At 36.8% G+C, this 25,163-nt stretch overlaps 1 protein-coding gene across 2 annotated transcripts; it reads left to right on the top strand.

Annotated features, from left to right (window-relative positions):
• The first annotated feature begins 10,346 nt into the window (after window positions 1-10,346).
• On the top strand, window positions 10,347-25,107 carry LOC306998073 (uncharacterized protein). Of its 2 annotated transcripts, none has more exons than XM_079611841.1 (21): window positions 10,347-10,832; window positions 11,227-11,317; window positions 14,179-14,244; window positions 14,384-14,550; window positions 14,640-14,803; window positions 14,937-15,031; window positions 15,733-15,903; window positions 16,011-16,115; window positions 17,469-17,714; window positions 17,804-17,895; window positions 17,973-18,155; window positions 18,998-19,177; window positions 19,284-19,382; window positions 19,476-19,565; window positions 21,795-21,909; window positions 22,001-22,119; window positions 22,202-22,315; window positions 23,078-23,141; window positions 23,228-23,315; window positions 23,417-23,585; window positions 24,305-25,065. In XM_079611841.1, exons 1-21 carry the CDS (start codon window positions 10,788-10,790, stop codon window positions 24,473-24,475), a joined length of 2,634 nt encoding a protein of 877 aa, XP_079467967.1. In that variant the 5' UTR covers window positions 10,347-10,787; the 3' UTR covers window positions 24,476-25,065. The 2 variants fall into 2 exon arrangements, with proteins under 2 accessions (XP_079467967.1, XP_079467968.1); XM_079611842.1 differs by having other exon boundaries at window positions 10,586-10,832; window positions 14,940-15,031; window positions 24,305-25,107.
• Window positions 25,108-25,163: the final 56 nt, after the last annotated feature.

Genomic DNA, 25,163 nt, shown 5'->3' with positions numbered 1-25,163 from the left:
CACGGCTTGTGGGCGTACTTGAACCTGATGTCTATCGTGTGGAAAGTACAGAGCCCACTACTTCATTTCAATTCAGGGAAGAGAGCGGAAGGATGGCTGAAGCCTTTGGCAAGAGACCCCTACAACCACCGCGCTCTGAAGCACAAATCAGATCAGATAAGAAAAGGACCGCTCGTCACGGTCCGGGCTCGAAAGCGCAGGGGACGGCTGGCGAACTGCAGCGCATAGCCCTGTTTTACAACGTTCAGCACCCATTCTGACACGCCCGGGATCGCTCCCCATGCTTTCGCACGCATAGCTAGGGGCAGAATGGTCTCCGTGTTCTGACCGCCGCGCCGCACTGCGCGGGTTCGAGAAACTGAAACGGAGGTATCAACACGGCGCGCGCGCCCTCGTTGTCTGAAGAGTGCTGCTCGCTGACGACAGCAGCCGGCCGTTTCACATTCAATGACTCGGTCGCTAAGGACGGAGAACAATTTGTGGCGCGAACAGGTCATTTGTAGCCTACTGTATCTTTCAACAGTGTTCGTGTTTTTTTTACTATAGTAGAGATGATCGGTTCACGTGCGCTGTCTGATGTTTACTGCATCACTCGACATGGAGAGGTTGGGTAAAGTAATAATTACAAGAGCTTCACGGTTATCAGATACAAGCATTTAACGGCCCTGTAGTATATATATATATAAATAGTTATTTGTGTTTGCGCACGTGATATCAGGAAGCAATGTAACGTTACCTGTAATACACACATGATGGCAATGCGCAAATCGTGTGTGTGTGTGTGTCACAAATCATTATTGTTTCTTCAACTTATTAAAATATCTTACTTTACTGCAACTATCTGTTTCTGCTTCTTTATCATATTTATAGTGTGTGATTTATAAAATACCATATCCTACATCACATATTTTGATATGTGAGGTATACTGCCCCCATCTGGTATGGAATGTGAAATATGACTTGATTTTTTTTGCCAGACAATGACACATGGCACCTTTAAAGCAAACTGTGCAAGTTTTGTCATTTAAGTAAAAAATGTATTGTGCTCAGCTGCATTTATTTGATCAAAAGTGAAACACTGCAAAATATTATTACAATTACTATTTGAATGAATTTTAAAATGTCACAGCTGCATTTTCAGCATCATTACTCCAGTCGTCAGTATCACATGATCCTTCAGAAATCATTCTAATATGCTAATCTTGCTGCTCAAGAAATATTTCTGATTATTATCAATGTTAAAAACGGTTTGTGCTGCTTAATTTTTTTTTTAAACCTGACATTTTTTCAGGATTATTTGATTTATAGACGGTTAAAAGGGAGAGCTTTTATATGAAATAGAAATATTTTGTAACATCATAAATGCCTGTCACTTTTTATTCTTTTATATCCTTGCTGAATAAAAAACATCCAGAACACATCCAGACCAGAAAACACTTTTGTTCTCATTGATATTAATGTTTCAATAGATTGTCCTGAGATTCCATTATAATCTAATGATTGTTTCCTACATTCACATGAATTCAAAATGTTTTTTCAGCACTAATAACACCATAATGCTATTGTGACACTACAATTATAATGCTTTTGAAAAGAGAAACATTCAAAGTAAGCTTTCTTGACCACACTTTCCTATTAGTCATCTTTTGCATTTGAACTGTGCTGGTTTGGGAATAAAAGGGAATATTTCTCTTCAGGAATATCTCCTCTTCTGTGCAAACATGTAGGGTAAAAGTAAAATTTTCTTTTGTGATCATAAAATCCAGTAAGGAGTGATAAGATCCAGTTGGGAGGAGTTAAAGAGGTGTGGGAGACCAGCAGAACGATGGGTTACAGATGAATCAGCAGAGAGAGAGAGAGTGAGAGATTTATTCAATTAATAAACTCTCAGGATACAATAGGGAAGCTCTGATATATTTAATTTGCATTGTTGCCGTTATTATTTTCCTAAAAGACAATTGCTTTAAATGTATTATAGGACTGAATAGAGCCACCTCGCCTTAGAAGTAGGGGCAATGCTTTGCAGAAGTTGCTGCTGACTTGCCCAGTTTCTGTCATAGAGATCTGCAGGAAGGAGGGTGGTAGGTCACCATGGAAACCCAGGATATTTCATGTCTGTAAGCCACCTAGGGATCAATGAAATATTAAACTCAAAGACCATTCAGCAACTAAGGGTATTAATAGTATTCCAACTTCTAGTCCGTGTGCTCCATAGCCGCAATAGTTTGTAGTTACACAAAAAAAGATTTAAAAAAAAGAAAGATACTTTATTGATCTCTGAGGGAAAACGGTGCAACTTTGTTATTCTGCTGATGATCATCCAACAAGACAAAATGTGTGTAAGTCAGTGCAGTCATTCCCTGTTTAATACACGAGTCTTTGATCCTGATATTGTATACATATGTGCTTTTCTCTCCTTTGAGCTACATAACAAAATGCCTTTCCCTTGTTTTTCTACAACTGTGAGGAAAGAGCACATAGTCGGCTGACCATACATGCAACAAATCATCTCAAATTAAAATAGATTCCAAAAAGACAATCCTTTCTCATTAACCTGACCAAGAAGAATAGATCGATTTAGTGTGGATCTAACTGAAGGTATTCCTGTGGGGAGAAGACATCAATTCAAACGAAATGCTAAATCTGGATTAACAAATTGAGCTTGCAGCCATGCTGTAATCATAATACAATGAGTTGGATTGTCTTAAAATTCATTACAGTTCAAATAACTTCAAATTCAACCAATTAAGCCATTTTTTAAGCGATTTCTTACCAAAAAAAAAAAAAAAAAGGTAATTTTATGTCAGGACATTACTTGTTACGTGTATGGATATTTCAGTCACTACAACTCTCGGAGTGGATTATTTCAACCAGCATTTATTGGCATGGTGTTGAAAGAACCAATCTGCACTCGGTTAGAGTTTCAACTATGTAAAAACACTACAAAAGGCAATGCGTAATTCAAAATACAAGGAAACACGTGTGAAGAGTCAATACATAAAATTATTTCATTTAAAAACAGTATATGGGCCCTATTTTCATGGACCTTTGTGTTTGTTTTCCCTCACTCACCACAGTCCGGGGAACAGAATGAAGTTTGATATTGTGTAGAACATAAATGCACTCCATCAACGCTTCTCCAAACAGGGATAGCAGTGGGTGAGAAATTTGCTCATTAAAATGTGTTTTTATTCAATCCTGATCAGTTTCAGGCTTGCTGGACTGGAGCAAAGCACACAATGCATAGCAAAAAGGCAGACTAGCTGATAGAGGTGATCTGTCATTTTAATTGAGGCCATATAGATATCTACTTGATCATGCCTTGAGAATCTACACGCTAGAAAATATAAATGGAAACATTATTAACAATAATGCACACTTGATTTCTCAAGCGTTTTTCTTATGTCCCCAAGTCAGTGGAACTCCAGCAGTTCTGCTCATTTATTCTCCATCTGCAGGATTAAAAGCACTTAGAAAGGGAAGCATATGAAATTCCTGATGGGATTAACATTTACAGTACATTATCTGTGTTACCTTGGTACAACCTTGATACTTTGGAGAAAGTAAAACAATTTGTTTACAATAAATGCATTTTAACAGCATTTTCATGAACGTGTCTGCTGACATGCAAGCATATATCTCACAATGAAGATTTACCAAAAATGTACTCTTGCAAACGTAGATGTTTTATGACGGATGCATGTCACGCACTTACAAATAAATTGAACCTGTCCATCACAAGATCTGAAAAGATGCTGTCATTTTTATTGGTGGAACCACCAAATTGAACTATGATTTATGATGTAGTCCAATGTAATCTCACTTATAGGGGAATGTGATTCAAATCAGCTTTAACACTCTTTTCAGTTTTCTACAAGCTGAATGTCATGAAATGACAGCTGTCATATTTATACCATTAGATGTATGCGCTTTTGCTAATTCAGCATTCAATTTGTTTTTACAGCAGGTAGTTTGTTTATTTGCTGTTTTTATGATCTTGTTAATATCTAGTGTGTCATTTTTCTTGTTAGTCAGTTGATGAAGTAGAATAAGCAGACAATAAAAATGGACAATAAAAGTTGTTGATACAATGTGTAATGCGTTTAATAAATCATTACTTGGTAAAGCAAATAAAAAATGAAGGAAAAAAATTAAATGAATGAGATATATCTCATAAATCATTAAAGAGAGAGGACTCTGGGTAGCCAAAGCATCTCAGGAGAAGAAGCCCAGATACAGATACATTGTGCATTTGCATGGCAAATATGTCACAAGCTCAACCTGATCTCAAAAGAAAAACGTAACGGTGACAATTTCATATGAATTTTCGTGAAACGTATATTATTAGAAAAAAGTAAACATGAAGGTCCACTCCTAAATATACCCGTCACTGGGGCATAAGCAGATAGTACGAAATGTATAAATGACATTGATACAAATTAGCCACCAACTCACCAGAATGTAAAATAGTTACGAATTACCACAGGGACGGAGGACAAGTTAAAGATAAACATCAGAAGCACGTCTTGCTTACAAGTGTTGAAGCATCAGCATGTAGTCCAGAAAGGTCAACTTTAACATTATTGAAGCACACGCTTACCCTGATTCAGCTTTCTGAAATTGTGTGAGCAAACATGTTTTGTACGTGTTAAAGAACTTCAGATTTTCTCTCTAAAACAGAGCAAATTAACTAAGCACAATACATGTGTATATGATCAAATTAAACAATCAGTGGAAACGAATAAAATGATTAGCATAATTAACACCAATGAAAATCGTCTACATATTTCTTCATTCACCAGTGTAGTATAGTTCACCAGAGATAAAACTGCTATATGGTAGAGTTTATTTTGCCATTACAGCCTTGTACAATCGGTTTCCTTATTATCGGGGTGTTTTACAAACGTAATCATTCATTGTAAAGACACTGGTGGAGCAACAATTCACTTTGGTCAACAGAACTGTTTTTTAATTTTTAATTTCACATTTTATCAGTATATAATTATCAGCATATAATTAACCTACAAATGGCCTGAGTTCAAACCATGATTACCATATTTAGAGAAACGACAGTGGTGCAACTCTGCTATATATTTAACCAGCACTTTATTTGTGTGAAATCTTGCAGTAAAGTGTGATGCAACATTGTCTGTAGCCTAGTTTGTACAATGTGTGGAATATTTTATTTATTCAACTCTCAGGTGCCTTTAGAAACCCACTTAGAGTCTGACTCCTCTTACAAAACCCTCAGACAGAGCAAGAGCGGAGATATGCCCAAAATCATTGCCACGTGATGTCAGGGATACAATAGCCGACTGCCATGCTGAAAGCTTGATAACAGTGTTTGAACATGATGGGCAGCGCGGACGGCATAGTCCCTGAAAGGTTTCCTGCATTGTGGTGGCTTTTGATTGGCCAGAAAAATGGGTTACACATTCTTACCCAAGTATATTGTAGATCTTGGCCCTAATCCTCAATGGAGCAGAAATGTAGCTGTGTTTGAATCCGTATGAAGTCCAGTAAGTATGAATTGTGTGAGCTCAATTTTTTTTTGTAGTGTTCTTTTATATCCTTCAGGATGGTACCAACTGTGCCATCTTTTTTCGTATTGCAACTTTATAATTGGACCATTTTTGTCCAGCTGCGCAACTGTAAGAAGCAAATGCATTGACAACTACTGTAATTTGCTGTCATTCAACGTTTGTTGGTCTTGGTACCCTTACAAACTAACAAAAGTACTTACCTCAACCTCAGTTTCACAATCTGTTCTGTTTCTGAGCTTATCAAAAGATATCACACCCTGGTCTCGTGAACTTAACGGACACATGTATGGTGGTCCTATTCACAAGTTTACATGTAGGGCACTATTTGGGAGAGGACCCTTTCCAATGTAATTTAAATTAATTATCTATTACATATAATTTAATAGGAAATGTAAATTGATGCACATTTTATTGGTGCAGAGAGTGTGTATTAGTTTGCAACTCAATCACAAGCACCACAATTTGACCCACTTGAACACTTGGTCCAAATACAGGAAATAGGACATGCCCAATGTCTTGTTTGAGTGAGTCAATGGATCATTCACTCAAGTGATTTGATTCAATGCTGATTCATTTGTGAACAAAACATTGCTAGTGTCTGTTGCTTGCAGATTATTTTCATACACAGAAACAGACATCTCAATATTAGCTTCTTGTTTTATTGAACTGTTGATATTCAAAAACAACAGCATGCACTCTTGCTTGTGTGATATTGCTTAATTGTTATGACGGGTCGAGGCAAGGAGAGGATATGTGAATCTAGTTGCAGCAAAAAAAACAAAACAAAAAAAAACAAAGGCGGTATATCCAACGTGGAGGGCAAAAACATAACAGCTAGGCATAATAACGTAGAGACAATAGAACTGAATCAAACTGAGGGCTTAAATTCACAAGAAAACGAGGGACTAAAGAAGACACAGGTAAACGTAATTAGTTACCACAGAAAACAACCTGGACATGAAAAATTAATTGCAAATCAAAATATTTTTTATTTCAATCTAAGTCTTGACCATTTAAACTATGCTCATGGGGGTCAAAATGGAGAGCAAAATATTTAGCAGTTAATTGGTAGTTCTATTTCTACATTCATAATTCACTACATGTTCATATCAAGTGTAGCTTAATGTTGACCATTTGTTATTTGAAACTAAAGTATGTTTTTCAGGCAGCAAGATAATGCTACTGTGCTGTGGGCTTTTCAGGCTAAATGGCATGTTTCTTTGACCTAATAGCATGCTTGTGTTAAATGTGCACTTGCAGATGGTTAAAGAGTTCATGCAGACGTGGATAGCTTTAGAGAAGTGCTGATAGAAAATGTGCTGTGGCGGGCTGAAGGGTTAACGGCCGGCTGCTCTTTTCCAGTGGGGGGTTTCTCTCTTGCCTTTTCCCTGTAGTAAAACAAGCTGAGCACTGGTCAGGGATGCCCACTGGCTCTCATTAAGAGATGCCAAATCATTATGGATCCCTTCCCTTCCTGCAAAGCTCCCCTAAACCTCTGGCGGCTCACGGCTGTGAGCTATCATTAGCAGATGACAAACCCCATTAGAGTGCCCCCTCTCTGGGCTGGAGTGGATCTGACAAGCGCTCTTTAGCCTTCAACCAGTTCAAAAGCGCAAAAAAAAAAAGCATTACATTTCCTTTTGGTAAATACACGCATACAGAAGCTCAACAACATACAGATATTTCCACATATGCACATAGCCTTGTTTATAGACAGTCACAAGAACAAGCCTACATCATTTTAGAGGGCTATGAAATAGAGCGCTTTTCTCTTTTATTCCCTTTTTTGGCACTAGCTGCAACTCCTTTTCCACAAAAGTTGGCATGGCAAAGTGTATAGTCATTAGCTGTGGATTTTGAATTGTGCAATACGTAATAAATCAATGAATTAATCTATATTTATTTATCCATATCCATCTATTTATCCATCCATCCATATATCTATCTATCTATCTATCCATCCATCCATATATCTATCTATCTATCTATCCATCCATCCATATATCTATCTATCTATCCATCCATCCATATATCTATCTATCTATCCATCCATCTATCTATTCATATCCATCCATCCATTCATATCCATCTACCGGTATCTATCTACCGGTATCTATCTATCTATCTATCTATCTATCTATCTATCTATCTATCTATCTATCTATCTATCTATCTATCTATCTATCTATCTATCTATCTATATCCATAATATCCATCTATCCATCCATCCATCTATCTATCTATCTATCTTCTTTATTTTAAAGCTTGTAGATCGAAAGCCTTGTTAAGAAGAGTTTGGAGTATTTTCCACTTTTCCATTTGGATTACTTTTACTTTACAATCCCACCCTGACAGCCCTCCACCCTGCACCAGGTTTTAATTAGAGCTATCTGGTCGGGACCAATAGCTTTGCTACCCGCAAAGTCTTGCACGCCTACTAATTTAAAGGGACCTTGATGCCTGTGGGACTTTTTATATCGTTCCAGGCAGGAGTGTGCAACGCATGCCCACTTTCATGTGGAAAACTTTGCATGTGACAAAGAGACTTAGCTGCTAGTAATGCCACCATTATTGAACCTCAGAGAGGTTTTCAAATGGGCCCTCAGACAGCATCGGTCTGTTTGAGCCTGGATGCAAGTGTGCGTGGCAGCTGTGTAGAGCCTAACCCAGAACCAATAAAGTCTGTGAAGCCTTGTGTGTGCACTTTGTGGTTGTGTGTGTGCGTGTGTGTGATGAGAGAGGGGACTTGCAAGGCTTAATGCACAGCTGGGGTAAATTTACTCCAGGGGCAATAGCGGAGAAGGCCTGCTGTTGCTAAAGTGAAATGCATGGAGAGCCTGTGCAATGAAGTGTGCTTCCATTGTCTGGAAGTAGGGCAGTGGCACAATGAGGACTGGACCTGGGAGACCATCTCACCTTGGCTGGAGAAAGCTGTTATGTTACAACAAGCCGATTCACACAAAGATTTTGAGAGTGTGTCTGGGAAACTACATTTATGGCGTCCTGGAAGGCCTTGCAAAAAGTAATCGTGTTAGTAGGCTCACTGACATTTTTAATTTGCTGAAATATGTAAGGGACAATGTACAGTCAGTTGGTCATTATCACAAAATACACCCTGACACAGAGGGGATGGGTCTTATTTCTGCCTGAAGGAATTTATTTTGCGATAATGAACTGTACTTATGTGCCAAATAAATGAATACATGCACATGAGATATTGAGTTTCAATATTTTATAATGGTGGTAATTATATTATCTTTAAGCTTCCACTAATAAAAAAAAAATAGCGTACAAATCAAGACGAACACTGCAACAATACTCAAGTAATATTAATACGAAAGTCATCCAACGTCATTTTCACGTCACAATCGATAATTGAGATATAAGATGGTGTAAGGTTTTTAACTTGAATGTGATCGGCTTCCGGTGTTATAGCTGCTCCAGTTATTTTGATTGTACAACAACAGTCCGTTAAGCTGCAATTTGATATTTGTTTTCATATTATTATCGCATTCATAAACACACTGGTTTGTTGTGCAGATTTTACTGTTTATTGCACTGTGTTGTTCTTCTAGTTATTTTCCTATGCATGTTCCATAAATTATTACGTTTTTGCAAATGTAAGAATAGGGAACATACAGTGAACTTTTATGGTCACATAGACATTTGACCTATATTTAAAACATCTGTGGGAATAACTAAAGAAGAAAAGGTGGTTGAAATTATAGGCTATGAAAATCAAAAGGCAACATCTATCAGAATGCCTATTTCCCCGATGCATTGGCCCACTTTTAGCTAGACTTGCTCATATTAGGGGTCACCTTCACACTATGGCATAATCACACATGGCAGGTGGACATTGTCATCAGTAGAAACCCGGGTCATGCCATCACAATTGAGTGACAACTACATTCGTTTCACTGCTTCTCTTATCTGTACCTTTCCATCATAAATCACTGTTCTTTCTGTGGCCTGTCTGTCCACCCCCCCAGTCCTGTGTTCTGGTCACCTCATGGGTTCAGAAAAAATGAACTTGGAGGATGGGAAATAAGTCAGAAAATTAGTCAGTGTTATCTCAGTAGGAGAGCGCAAGATTGTTTCGGCCAACTACATGGAGCTTAAATTCTGGATGATGTCTGTCACTATAAAACCATGTGATGGCCAGGGAATCAAACTTTTTCTTCCTCATAATATTTGAACAGGTTTTATGAAGGAAGATCAGTTTGAAAATACAATTTCATGGCTTTAAAAGGTATGATATTTATCGATTCTTGGGATAAAATATGTCCTACAACTTTACCTGCCATAAGTTTTAAAATAGCTAATGTACTATTTCACCTCTCTCTCTCTCTCTCTCTCTCTCTCTCTCTCTCCAAATTCGCATCGCATTGGCACTCAGCATAAAACCACAAAACTTTCATATAGATTTGATAATATGAAAACAAATAAAACATTACTGTCCATGTCCTGGCAAAAGCAAGATATGAATTGATGTGCTTATTATTAATAAATGCTTATTTCTTATTAATAAGAAATAAGCATTTCTTATTATTATCAATGTGGAAATCAATGTTTTTGTTTTTTTTTAAGAAAAACAGCATTTATTTAAAAAAAAAATTATTGCATTATAAATATCTATGTTTGATCAATTTAATGTATTCTTGCTGAATAAAAGTATTAATTTATTTTGATTTTTTTTACAGATAAGTGATAAACCTACATAGACTCTAAGCAGCTCAGTAATTAAAAGCTGACCTGTTCGTTCTCTCTGTGTATTAGGATGGAGCGCAGTGCAGAGTCCTCAGAGATTTTATGTGTTATACTGACATCCAGTGGGGTACTGCAACAATGGACGTTGTTTACTGTCAATATTATATGCTCGACAAACAGGCATATTGTTTTAATCTGTGCTCGACTTTTGCCTCTAACTCCATGTCATTATCTAGAACACAAATTCAGTTTGTCTGAATCACTTGTGTTTGATAAACAAATATCGGAATAACATAAAACTAAAGAAAAACTCGAACAGCTACATTTCTGCCACACTCAATATGGCAGACAACTACAGCCATATTTCAACTTTCGGTATCAACCAGACGACGTAGTGACGTTCATGGCCAAAAGAAACCAAAACTGAATGACATGTAAACTTATGCGATGGAGGAAGCAAAATATATGAATTCTCGTTTTGATTTTAATATCACTTGACGCTGAATGCATGAGCGTTGCTCGTGCAGTTAGAGGATGTCGCGCGTAACAGCCGATCTGAATTTGCAAACACTTACCGAGGTAGGTTTACTGTCAAAACTAGCGAGGCAGATTGTAATGTTTACTGAGCTAACAAGCTAATTACCGGTAGTAACTTACATCAAGATCAAAACTGAGCCATATGATATAGCCTGCTGAACTAACGTCAGATATTTCAATATGAGCAGTTGTCTGGTCAGATATCATGATAACTCCCTCAGGGATCTCCTAATCTTCAGTCTTGTTTACTTTGGGTTTGATAGAGGTGATTAAATACTAGGTTACCACAGTTTTGTTGAAAAAACAATTAACTATATTGGTTAACGTTACCATATAATCTTCTATTAGTGAAATTTGTCTTGTTGACGTTGTGGTGCATCAGACAGGATCCTGTTGTCACTATGTCCTGATCAATATCTTGACATTTTCTCAATAGTGTAATTACTGCTACCCAGATGATGTGCTTGATGACATCAAAGATGTGTCGGCAGTTTTCCCAAACCTGCAGCTATACGTGGACTATTATCGTAAGTTGATATTTGAAAGCACACAGTGGTCTAACAACATATCTTTGTCAAAGTGTAGCAGGGGTAACGTTAGTTTGGGTTATTTCACCCAAAAATGAAAATTATGTCATATTTTACTCACCGTCATGGCGTTCCAAACTCGTCGGACTTTCGTTCATCTTCGGATCATAATGAAGATCTTTTGAATGAAATCTGGGAGCTAACGTTAGCTGTCCCTCCATTGACAGTCCACGGACACTTTGACGCTTCGAAAAGTTAATAAAGAGATCGTAAAACTGATCCATATGGATTGAGTGCTGAAGAGACACAATCACTTTATATGATGAACCGATTTAATTTAAGCATTTATTCACATATAAACTTTTATCAACTCGCACACAAAGCATGTTCGCTCCACGGCTCTGGTTCCCTCGACGTGCAAGAACCAATGAGGTTTATTCTCGTGTGTTACACTGCACTTTGAGTTTCCGCAAGAACCAATGAGGTTTATTCTCGTGTGTTACGCTGCACTTTGAGTTTCCGCAAGAACCAATGAGGTTTATTCTCATGTGTTACGCAGTACTTTGAGTTCGGCACGGCAAGAACCAGGTTTTTTCTCTTTCGTTAAGCACGCCACGTACGGTTAAATTTCTGTTTATGTTTGCTATAAAATCCTAAATTCAATCTGTTTGTTATATTGATCCATTAAAAAAAAAAAAAACTAAAAACTAAAACTTAAACTAAAATTATATACATTGGGGGATATTGTCATACATGTTCAATATGTTTATTTTTTTTTTTACTAAAAAATAACAGCGTGCTTTGTTATAAACAACATGTTTAATAGCATTTTTTGTTACCAAGACTAAAAAGTCCACACCACAACTATAATGATAACGACAAGGAAGGATCAAAGTCACTTTCAGAACTTCAGCTGAAACCGATTCACAGCCAATCAAAATCCATCCAGATTCATGGATCATAACTATAGCACATACCTGGAATAAACATAACGTCATCGTCCATTGGCATGGATGCTAATAAACATTATCTTTCATAAGTTTGGGGTCTTTTTTTAATGTTTTTGAAAGAAGTCTCTTATGCCACAGTAAAAACAGTAATATTGTGAAATATTATTACAATTTAAAATGTAATTTATTCCTGTGATGACAAAAGCAAAATTTTCAGGAAGTCATTACTCCAGTCTTCAGTGTCACATGGTCCTTCAGAATGTATTATATGCTGATTTGCTGCTTCATATTTTTGTGGAAACCATGATGGATTTTTTTCAAGATTCTTTGAGTATGGGGTAGATTTTTATTCTACCTGACTCCTAATTACCTGGGGCGTCTCCAATCAACACCCAAGCGTCTACAGTCGACACTTAATATCTTTATATACTAGCTCTGCGTCTACGGTCGACAACTGGCTTCCCTTTTCCAGCCTAAGTCCCTCCCCTCCGCTTCCGGCTCATGGGACCTATTTTCTGAAAAAAATATGTATGGTAGTCAATGGCGAGAGACAACTTATCTTTTTATTCCGTCTGACCTGTGCCCTGAATTACACATATGATGTTTGTCAATTTAAAAGATAATTATGAAAGTCAGGAAAGTCATTTTGTCATAAAACAGAAGAGTAACATTTAGTTTTATGTGAAAAACGCTCAATGAACTACATCTATCGTCTCGCACTATGTATGTCACCAACATGGCTGTCACCTTAGCGTGTACAAAACACTCAAGGATCACGGCGTAACGTTACGATTATAACGTAAGACTATAGAAAAAATGACAGACGTTAGCTTCAGTAAAGTTAGTTTCATTCATTGAGAGAATGTGTCTTTTATATTGACAAACATCATATGGTTAATTCAGGGCACAATTCAGACGAGATCAAAATATTTGTTGTCTCTCGCCATTGACTACCATACAATATCTTTCCAAAATAAGGTCCCATGGTGGTCCACCGGAAGGGGAGGGAGGGACTTAGGCTCTCTATAACACTATCAAAGTGTCTAGTAAGCTTCCCTTACTAACTTGCTGCGCAGCATTAACTAGACAGACTCCAGACAATGCCTTCAAATATGCCTTAATCACGGCCAGAGGATCTCAAAAAATTTTCAGAGAGAATCCCACCAGCAAAAAGAATACAACCGTTAGAAGCATGGCAAAAATGTCATGATACATTACATAATTTCCCTACAATTTGATTGGTTCTTCATATTCAAACCTTTCTGTTACTAGGTAGAAGCAACTTAGATCTCTCATAAAAAAATGGAAAAGGATAAAAGTTCATTTGATTACTCAATATGTCATGAGACTATTCTAGACTGTTATATTTTTTTATATTGTCTAGCCAGCATCTCCAAATTTTCCACTGGTTTTGACACAAACTTCAGAGTACATTTTGTTCAAGTGTTAGAATGTCAGGCCTAAAGGAGAAGTAAAGTTAGATGTTAGAATTATGATTAGTTTGATATACAGTTTACTATTTTATTCTTTAAAAAATCCATCACAAGTAATAGTAATAGAATTATTATTTTTTGCATTATAAATGTTTTTACATTTGATCAATTTAATGTATTCCAATCCTGCTGAATAAAAGTAATAATTTATTTTATCTTTATTGTTATTGCATGGTAGTGCACTACTCTTTATAGTTTTAGATCTTGGTGTGAATTGACCTTAAGGTGTGTGCCTATACATAAATTGACTATTGAAAGTATTGAACTCTGATATACTGGCGTACAGATTATCCCTGTCTTCTATATAAAACGAAAACTCTTAAAAACAAGTGTATACAATATATGGAGAATTTTTGCTTACTGTGGACACTTTCTTGCATGTGTATTTGATGAGTTCGGTTGTCTTCTCTTTTTACAGTCTATCCCAACAATGATAAGAAGAAGTTGGTTTATTTGGGTGGCACTGTTCCTGTTACATATGAAGGTAACTGACTGGTTTCAGAAGCTCTACTGTAACCTATAACTCATCCCTTCCCGTGTTTATATTGTTCTTTGTTCTTTATTTATTCTATTGGCTTTCTACCAACTGAAACTCATATAGTACGTTTTATGTTGTTACAAAGACTCCAAGTACAATATTCCAGTTTGCATCTGGATCCACGAGACCCATCCCAAAAATCCACCCAGGTGTTACGTCTGCCCTTCACCCTCCATGGTTATCAATGCTAAAAGCAGCAATGTTGATGACCATGGTCGCATTCTTCTCCACTGTCTCAGCAACTGGAAGATTGTAAGTCAGTTATGTAGTTATTTCACCATTACTTATTTGAAGGTAATGATTTATATTTGTCACTCTGGATTTAAATGTTTGATTTCCAGGGGTGGTCAAACTTGTCTATAGTTCTGGAGGAGATGATTGCCGCCTTTCAGCGCGAAACTCCTCTATTTGCCACCTATTCTGTCCAAACCCCTCCACTACATTCTCAAGCAAAGCAGCCTGCTGAACTGGTAGTTCAACCGAATCCTGTTTCATCCTATGGCAGGTCAGTGCTTGTTTAAGTTGCAGCTTAGTCATTCTTATTGAAAGCATTTGCCCTCAGCCTCTCAGTTTATCACCTTTTTCATGATCAGTGGTACTGATGTTGTCTTCAATTTTCTTTTTTATTGTTTGTGCAGCAGCAGGCCACATACAGGCAGCAGTTCAATGCAGAAGACGTCAACAGCTCAACACGAAACATCCACTTCATCTGTGCCTCAGCATGCCAGCAACAGTAAACATTGATTTTTCTGCTGAATATTAGTCTGGCATAGATTGTTCACTACCTCAGATTCTCAGATTTATGCATTTTTTTTACTCTCTATATACCAGTGTTATTTTAGTATTATTGAGTTACTATTGTAGTTTTTATTCATTTGTGTTTATTTTTATATTTTCTGTTTTCATTTTAATTTGAGTAAAATTATTGTAAATGTTTTTACAATTGTTTTATTAGTTTTCAATGTCTATGTAGTTTTTATTCTCTTTTTTTAGTTTTAGTTATTTCTAGAAAATGAAAAATGTTGACTTGGCAGCTAGCTAAAATACGTTTTTAATAGGTTTTTTTGTATATATATATATATATATTATTATTTTTTTCAGTTAACTTTCAAATTTCAAGTAACACAATTATTTTCTTATGGTTTTAGTTAACTATAATAACCCAAGTCATTCACAGTCATCACTGTAATGTGTCGAAATGACAGCTAAATTCATCCTTGCATTGCCCGTCTGATCACCACAGTTCAGTTTGTCAGAGTATGTCATCTTTAGTGAGTTGGTAAATAAGGCTGAAATCTCCATCTTGGAAGCAGAAAGCAGGCAGCATGCTGATCCATTACAGTTTCCGAGATTATTGATTTAGTGTTATGAATTAATGTTTCAGACTTTCACTTTTTATTCCTGGCTAACCGACCGTAATGTTTCCTTCACTAGTCCTACCCAAGAGTACAAAGTCCCAGATGAACCTGAATCAAGTCAGTGAAACAGAGATGAGTGGGGTAAGGAGATCATACACGCAAGAGTTACTGGATTTTGGAATCACATTTGGTGCACAAGCTTTGGACACCAACCAACCAACAAACCCATTCATTTCTCCTGCCTCAGGTAATATGTTTTTATTTTGTTTGTTTGTTTATTTATTTATTCAGCAGTGATATTTTCAATCACCCTTTGTGCAGTTTTGAATTAATTAAATATTACCTCTGCTTCAGCTCCCACCAGCAGTACTTCTAATGTAGAGGACATAGACGACATGTTCAAAAGCCTTCAGTTACAAAGAGTTGTCAACGTGTACCAGTTAAGCAACAGTGAGAAAGGTAAATTACACATCATTTAACCTTGTTTTTAAAGAACTCAAAAAGTAAATATTGGAGTTTTGTGGCTTTTTGTGCGAGTATAGTCGTAAAAGATGACAAAATAAACTTCTCATCTTTGACTTTCTCTTCAAGTGAAACTTTTTCCCAATCAAATTATCATTATTATTATTTACTTAAAAAAAAATTCATGACATAATTAATTTTGAATGCATTTAAATAATACATATTGTTATCTTAAACCCCAAAATGTCCGGTGGTGCAACTGTCCGAACAAATGAACAGACTAAGAAAACAATTTATTTGTATTTACATTTTTTATTATTATGGCATCATTTTAGGTTTTAAACCTTTCGTATAAACACATTTTATAAGTTTTAAAACTGTTGAGATAATTGAAAAACTTATGTCCATCAATTTGTATACTCGTCAGGGTGGCACAACTGCAAACATTGCTCTTTTATTATGAATGGACAAGGTAATAAAAGTAAACATGATAATGCATCATCCAGAGGAGCCCAACTGATCCTTATGGCAGAATGAAACGATGTGTAGATCTCTCTCAAATACTGGTAAAAACTTTTAATTTCAAGTATGGGTAGGTTGGTACACTTTCATGTCAGGTGGTACAACTACAACTATTTGGCTGTACCACCTGGCATAAAAACAGTCAAAAAATGAATTTAAACATTTTGAAATGTTATTTAACAACTGAAACTTGTTTAAACACATTGTTCTTAACTCAAAAATGTGCATTACATAATTCTTTGCAAATATATATATTTAAAAAACAAAACTTTTTTCAAGCTTTTTTTGTCAATGACACGTGTGTGTGTGTGTGTGTGTGTGTGTGTGTGTGTGTGTGTGTGTGTGTGTGTGTGGTCTGATGGCTTATAATAATGTGGACAGAACAACCTCATAGCTCACAGTAGGTCTATCTTATGTCTATAACTTATGAACTGTTTATAAGTTATTGTTAAATGTCAATTGCCCTGTGGAGATAATTAATGGGATTTTTACTTAACACTCTACATCTTCCGCAGACTAAAAAGTAGCTAATCAAGATTCATGGCTATAAAGTTGCTTCAATATATATTCCACCCAGATCTAGTTTCAGTCGGAAATACATCAACACGGGAATCGTCAAGCAGTTTAACTGGATTATAATTGAGCTTGAACTGTCCAATTGCTGGACATTCATTGTCTGAATTTAAAACATATGTATTGAACAGTATGTATATTCAGCCTAACATGCAAGTGATTGTATCGTTGTTCCAGTTTATACTGGTGCCTCCTACACACATTGTGTAAAATAATGCTAACGTTACACTGAATGACTTTAATTTTCTCATGAAGATGTTCTTTATGCTGGAGGACCGTGGCAGGATTGTGGTGGGAGTCCCAGGGTTCAACCAGGGTTAGTGGACGACCAACACAAGGTGGTGGTGAGCAGGCTTCCTGTGGGCATCTCTCCCAGCAAAATGAAGAACAAGCTCACCATCTACTTCCAGAGAAAGCAGAATGCAGGAGGAGAGGTTCTGGATGTCAAATACCCTGCAGCGCAGCCAGACCAGGCCTGGGTGCTCTTCAGAAAGCAGAGAGGTACTATGGGACATAACTGGTAACCAACACTAAACAAAAAGTTACCATTTCAATGAAAGGTTTTAATTTCCACTTTTGTGTTTTCCCAGATGCAGAGCATGTTCTGAGGCAGCCTGACAGAGTGATTAGCATTAACGACCAGGGATTTCTTATTCAGCTGAAGAAGTTTGAGGACATGGAGGTAAGAGAAGGCCAAATCAAGATAGCATTTTTACCTATTTTGTACAGGATTGCACTATACAAAGAACCTACTGTCAGATCCCAGGTGGAGTCCAAGGTGAGAAAGCCGAAATCTTTAAGAGCATCTTGAGTCTGGAGGGGTGCAGTTTCAGCTCCACAGATGTACTGGAAGCAGTGCAGTCATGCCGAGACCTCCCTTCTGCTCTGAAATATCTCTGCCACGATTGCCCTATATGCCAGGAGCAAGTTTCCTTCAACAGGGTGAGAATACATTCATTTTGTTCTTGAGCTAAATATATGGAGCCACCTTGAAATTATGATTTACCTTAAATGGTAATTATGCATTCTATTGATATTTAATGATAATAATTAATACACTACTGTTCAAAAGTTTTGGGCCAGTAATACATTTCTTTTTTTAATGAATGAATACTTTTATTCAGCTAGGTTGCATTCAATTGTTAAAAAGTGAGTTTAAGTGACAGTGAATACTATTATAATGTTACAAAATATTTATATTTATAAGTAAATATGAAGCAGCACAATTGTTTTTAACATTGATAATAAGAAAGGATTTAGCAGCAGTTCAGTATTTTAGAATGAATTTCTGAAGGATCATGTGACACTGAAGACTTGAGTGATGATGATGAAAATTCAGCTTTGCTATCACAGGAATAAATTACATTTTTAAATGATTAGTTGTTTTAAATAGTAATAATATTTCATAATATTATTGTTTTACTGTATTTTCAATCAAATAAATGCAGCTTAATGAGCATAAGAGACTTCTTACAAAAACATTAAAAACTTTTGAAGCGAAAAATAAATATATTATTATTCACTTATTATTGTAATAATCATATTACTATGGTAATTATAATATTGAATAATAATATAATTAAATGATTACTGCAAATTCAGGACTTAATTTTACATAACATTTATTTTTAGCATGAAACTCTCTCACTCTGGCCCCAAGACATCCAGACATCCTTATTGTTTATTAGTTATATCATATTATTGTCCACATGAGGATGATACACTGTAGGATATATCTCTTTCATAGTCCTAAATGTAGTGTCTGCCTCTCTTTTCCTCTTCAGATGGTCACCATGACACACTGCTCTTGCACATTCTGTGAGAGCTGTTTTAAGAAGTACTTCTCCTCTGTCATTAAGGAGAAGAATATAGTACATGTTGTGTGTCCCCTCTGTAATCTTCCCGATGTACGAGGAGGCCGCAGGGAGGAGTCCATGGAGTATTTCAGTCTACTCGACACACAGGTGTGGAGCTTTTTTTTTTTTTACCTTGTGCCTGATTTATTGAAATATAGACCATATGAAATTTAATATAGAATATGACTAACTGTAAATGTTTTTGTATGTGTAGATCAGGTATTATTTAGACCCCCAGATCCATGAGCTCTTCCAGAGAAAACTCAGAGACCAGGCACTGCAGGAAATGCCCAACTTCCGTTGGTGTGCACATGTAAGTTCCATCATTCACAGATATTTTTTAATGCTATATAAGGTTATATTTTTGTAAAGTTGGTAAAACTGTTCTTTTAATTTATTTTCTTAGTGTTGCTTTGGGCTCCTTCATGAAGCAGACAGGCTGAGGATGGACTGCCCCAGCTGTGGGAAAAGCACATGCTTTCAATGTAAAAGGCCGGTAGGTTTTGCCTTTGAAAACCACAATATAATGCTTTGCATCATATGCCTTAGGCTACGTTCAGACTGCAGGTAGCAGTGGCTGACTTTTTTGCACATACGTGACTCAGAATCTGTCTCAGAACAGTGTGAGCAGCACAAACCACATGGTATGTGGTTTCTATTCTGACTTGGGCCACTTTCTTATGTGGTCCTAAATCAGATACAGGTCTGGGGCCGTATTCACAAAACATTTTATCATACCACTTGGGAGTTCTCCTAAATAGCAGTAAAAGTTCTTAAGTAAGAGTTTCCTCTTAAAACCTATTCACAAAGCTGCTGAGACCATCTTTTAATAAGGAATAGAGAGAAGTCTTAAGCTAAGAGAAAGGGCGGGGTTGAACTCGTTGCTATGGATGATATCAACATGCTTACTAACTATGACCACAGTGATTGGCTGATTAGTTTTTGTCAGTGATTTAATCATAGAAATATTGTAGAACAAGGTATCATGTTGCCATATTCAAATAAATGCTTTATTTAAATATGACAACATTTTAATTTTAAAACCTTTATTTGAATATGGCAAAACGTTATTTTAAAGATATTAACATGTAGGCTAAGTGGCACTAATTAAACAAATATATGTTTTGCTAATTGTCAGCCTCTTACATTGCATCTTGAGAGATTGCAGAATTCAAATGACAAATTATGTTTTATAAACAAAGCTCGAGAGGATCGAGGCATATATATATACACAGCCGACTCACCTAGTTACCTCGACAGTTTTCTGCATCCCCCTGTGACCCTGGCTGGTTCATATCCCCAGCTGGGGATACAGGGGAATATTCTGGGTTTGTGTACAAATTTTGTAATTTGTGTAAAAAATGTGTAATTTGATTTGTAATTTTTCTCGCTAAATTCCGAGCTCGGAGCCCTCGATCCCCTCGGACAGCACGCCAAAAACGCTTATTTTACTCTTTTACTCTATTCGATACTATTCACGAGTTCAAGTGTGAACTCGTGAAACAACTTCCACAGGTAATGGGACATGGTTTATTTTATTTTTAAATTTTTGGCTTTTTATTATGATAGAACAGTGAGTAAATAGGAAGCGAAGTGGGAGAGAGAAAGGGGGACGGGATCGGGAAAGGTCCACTAGCCGGAACTTCCCAAAAGGCTATTGGCTCCGACAATGGGACATTATTTTTTAACTCGACTGCAATGCTTTATTTTCTACATAATCTATGCATATTGCCTATACATAAATGAACCTTTATGTTATGTCATCATCACAGATTAAAGTCTATAAATCAAAATATTGATTGCATTTATGAAGAAAAGTTTCAGCACCCAAGGCTCTATCACCTATTGTAGTGTACAATGTCTTTGGGCAGATTTTTGGATTGTTTGTTATTTGAATTTAAATGGTTGCCAGACAAGTACACATCTGAACTAAACCATTCTTAGGCTGTTTCTCAAAATGCATTCTTAAGTGATCTTACATCCTTGTGTTTTTGTACTACGTCATCATCAACCGTCAAAGTCTGTTTCCAATACTCAAGAACGCAAGTACAGAGAACGCGTGAAAGTACCCGGATGTGTTCTTAATATCGAGGATGCATCAAGTATAGACTTGAGAGTATTGAAAAATCCCTGAAGTCATCTCATGCGGACTACGTGCGGAAGCCTGTAAGCTTGTTCTCACTCAAGAGATTCCTGCTGAAAGCTCGTAAATACGTGACCGCTCATGAAAGCAAACATTTGTTGTTTTGTTTGGCATAATTTTTATAAAGTTATAAATACCTGGAGAAAGACTCTAGTTTTTAATTGGCATTTTTAAAAGAATCTTAAAGTTGACAAAGCGTAACATTAATTATACGTACTCATTTACACATATACTGATGTAAATTAAAAAGATGTCAAATAATAGCAGTGATGTAAGTACATATTTGAATAGGTTATGACATCTGTGAAGTTATATTTTATTTATTGTGTATTGGATGGTGCTGTCCCACTGCCTAAAATGTGCAGAACGGTCAGTTGAGCAACTAGCACATCTCAATTCACACAAAGATGCGTTCTGTGTCCTGCCTAGTCCGTTCTTTCAAGGGAGCCTGGGCAAGAGCGCTCTCCGCGAGAATGCAAGTCTTTTTGAGAAGCAGCCTGATTGTTGATTCCCTGCATTGTGATTGTAGCTACTTGTTATCTCATATTTATGGATGCTATTGATCTGCTGCTTGTTTTCTAGTGGGCTCCGCAGCATGAAGGAATCTCGTGTAAGAAGTTCAAAGAGTGGGAGCAGCTCAACAGCCCCGAGTACCAGAACTCAAGGCTGGAGCAGCTCCTCAGCAGGAACAAAATAGGTAAAACAAAAACTCTCAATGAGGCCTCTTGGTGCAAAGTTTCTTGTTGGAACTTTTTACCAGGTTGTAACGTTCTCCGTGCCCCTTTCAGACTGTCCAAAATGCAAATTTCGCTTCTTCCTGGCTAGAGGAGGCTGTTTGCATTTCAGATGCACTCAGTGCCAGCACGAATTCTGTGGAGGCTGCAGTCAGCCATTTAAACAAGGCTCTGTAAGTTTAGTTCTCTCAGCAGTTGTCAGTGTAGTTACCACAGAGCTCTGTTTCAATTAATTAGCATCTGTTGTCCTTACAGGCCTGTAATTTTTCAATCGAGTGCACAGCTAAAGGGTTACATGCTCACCATCCTCGAAACTGCCTATATCACCTGAGAGACTGGAGTGTCCCGAGACTACGGACCCTGCTGCAGGTGACAGACGTCTCTACTGCAATCTAGCATAAAGGCCCCGATATACTTCAAGCGAAATCAAAGAGCAAACTGGTGTGATGTAATTGCGATCAAAATGAGGCCAAAATTAAGTTCATTTCAGGAGTTCAAAATAGCTCACCAAAGCTGGTAAACACCTTCGAACTACCATGGCGATTACGTAACGGGTAAATGTGCTGTGAGGCTCCGCCTTCTTTGACGTGGAAATCTTCTCCAGTTAATTTCTTTTATTCAGTCCGTTGAGATCAGATTCATATAAAGCATGAATACACTGGAAAGCTGCTTCATAGTAGAAAATTAAGTTGACACTGACACTGTTTTCCATGTTTAATACTGGAAAGCTGCTTGCTTTAAAGCAATACATTGTATAACGTGGATTATACATAAACATGACGTGACTTGATTAGTGTGCTAAACTGCTAAGCTCGTGCAAAGATATCTTGTCGCAAAGATCAGATGATTTCTTAACTGCTGTTTTCCCACCGCTGTCATTTTTGTTATGTTTGTTATTCAAAGAAATAATACATATGACATATTCATCTAAACACCGCTCTCAGCTGTATGGGTGGCGTCAGATGTTCACTAACCATATACCGCTGCTCTTGTATTTCAAACTTCTTTTTACCTCTAAGCGGAGAACAAAAAATAACTTCATTTTGAGTTTATCGGGGCCTTAAACCCGAAACATCCATCATACCCTGCCGCAGTTCAAATTGGCTAAGCTACATTTATTTATCTTTTCAGCACTATGGGATATCACATCCTCTCATGTTCAGCCCCAAAGATTCGGTGGGCAGACACTCTAAAGGTACATCATTGGAAATGAGCCTACGTGTGAATATCGGATGTTTGGATGTGTCACATTTCAGTGCATACTCAAATGTGTCCTTGTAGGCATCTGTGGTGTAATGGAGGTCCAAGAAACAGGAGCTGTGAAAGAGGAGCCATGTGGTCGACAAGCCGAGTACAATGGTTACTGCACGTAAGGACAACTTACTTTGATAATCCTTTATCATTCAGTGAAATATGTTCTTTCATAAATGCAAACCCAGAGATTCGCTTAAATGTTATTCTCATTTTTAGGTTACATTATAAAGAGTGTCTGGTGGAGCTTATAAACAACAGTGCACTGGATCCTGTGGTACTGTATGATGGGGCAGAGTTGAGGGTAGAAATGGACCGCTGGAAAGTGCCAGTCCCAGACAAACAACCTTTAGAGCCGGATCACCGGTACGAGGGCAGACTGCGGCAGGTTAGTGCTTACTGGATTTAAAGCGTTCATGTTACTATGTAGACATGTAGTAGACCAAAGCATCAATTGTGCACTGTAGAGTTAAACTGTCATATTCTGTCATTTGAGATAACAATGGTTATTGTACATATTTTAAATAACATTTTGACATTCAAATAAGGGAGTTCTAAGTGAAAAATATAATTTCTGGCTCTTTAGCTAACGTTAACATCGCTTTTTTTAATGTACTTTAAGTACGAATACCACAACAATGTTAGACGGCCCACACCATACATAAACAGTTTTTATAGAAAACTATCATGAATACTGTCTTAAACTCATATGAGCGTACACCATTCAAATTACTTTTCACAAAAATACAATTTATTTCTTAATGTGTAAAAAAAATTTATTGCCACCAAACTGCTGAATGCACCTTTAAAATGATGCATAAAAGTGAAGAATTTATAATAATAATTTAATAATTACATTTAGAATTATTTTAATAATGTAAAAAAATCTAAAAATGATTTGTCATTCTACCTAGCAGTATTTGTTTGCAAAGTCTTCAAATAAATATAGTCATACTTACAGTATATATATACAAGCTCACACTGTGATTTGAATAAAACAATGCAATTGTGGGTTGCAATTATGTGTATGACAATTAATTTAAGCCAGTTAGCCAAATGTTATGATTGTGACTGCTTTATATCATATCAAGAGTTGTATCCTCTCAGATCTTAAAAGAGAGGGTGGGTCTGACCAGAGTTGCAGCTCCTGGATTGAAGACAGCAGCTCTTCCCACACCGTCCCCCTCTTCCCCTCCTGTGGCTGGAGCTCCATGGTACTCCGTCTTGAGCCGTGCCGTGCCTGAGGAATCCCAGCAACTATTGCTGCTGACTGATTGAAGAGCATGGACTGTATATGCAATTTTGCTGTCACTATTAACATTAACAAATTGGCAAATCTCTGGATCCAGCCAAATTGTTCGTCAATACATTATGGAGAAAAAAAGAAAGTCTTTTTACCCTTACACAATTTTAATGTTATGTCAGTGGAAAATTATGCCTTAAAATGAGCAGAGCAACCAGCAATGACAGATTTGTATCCGTTTTTACAATATAAGCACTGAAGTGTCTGTATCATACTTACAGTCACTTCACATAACCTTACTTCTGTTAAAGCTTGTGATTTTCAAAACTTCTGAAGTTCTCTAATTGTTGGCTGTGAGTATCTACTCATACTTGTTTTAACTGTTTTATATTAATTTTATATTAAGTCAGCATACAGTATATGCATTATACTGAGCACAAGTTTGCACTTTTGGCCCTTGTGAAATGGGTATTAGCATGATCTGTGAGAAGCGTGAGAGGTTATGTGTTGCAAAAATTATTATTTTCTGTGTGAATAACGGTGAATAAAACATTTATTTTCTCACAGTCTAATTTTTCTTCTGTATATGAATGATGAAATAACATGGCTGTTAAAACCAAAGCCTAACAAGTTTGTGTGTGTGTGTGTGTGTGTGTTTTCAGCTGCCAGAAATATTTGTGCTTTTTTTTCGTATTAGAAGTTTTTCCAAAAAAAAGCTGGCAT

Source organism: Phoxinus phoxinus (genome assembly GCF_949152265.1).
Source record: "Phoxinus phoxinus genome assembly, chromosome: 5".
Lineage (NCBI taxonomy): Eukaryota > Metazoa > Chordata > Actinopteri > Cypriniformes > Leuciscidae > Phoxinus > Phoxinus phoxinus.
The sequence above is the reverse complement of the archived record's forward strand: the minus strand, read 5'-3'. Positions and strand labels throughout refer to the sequence as shown.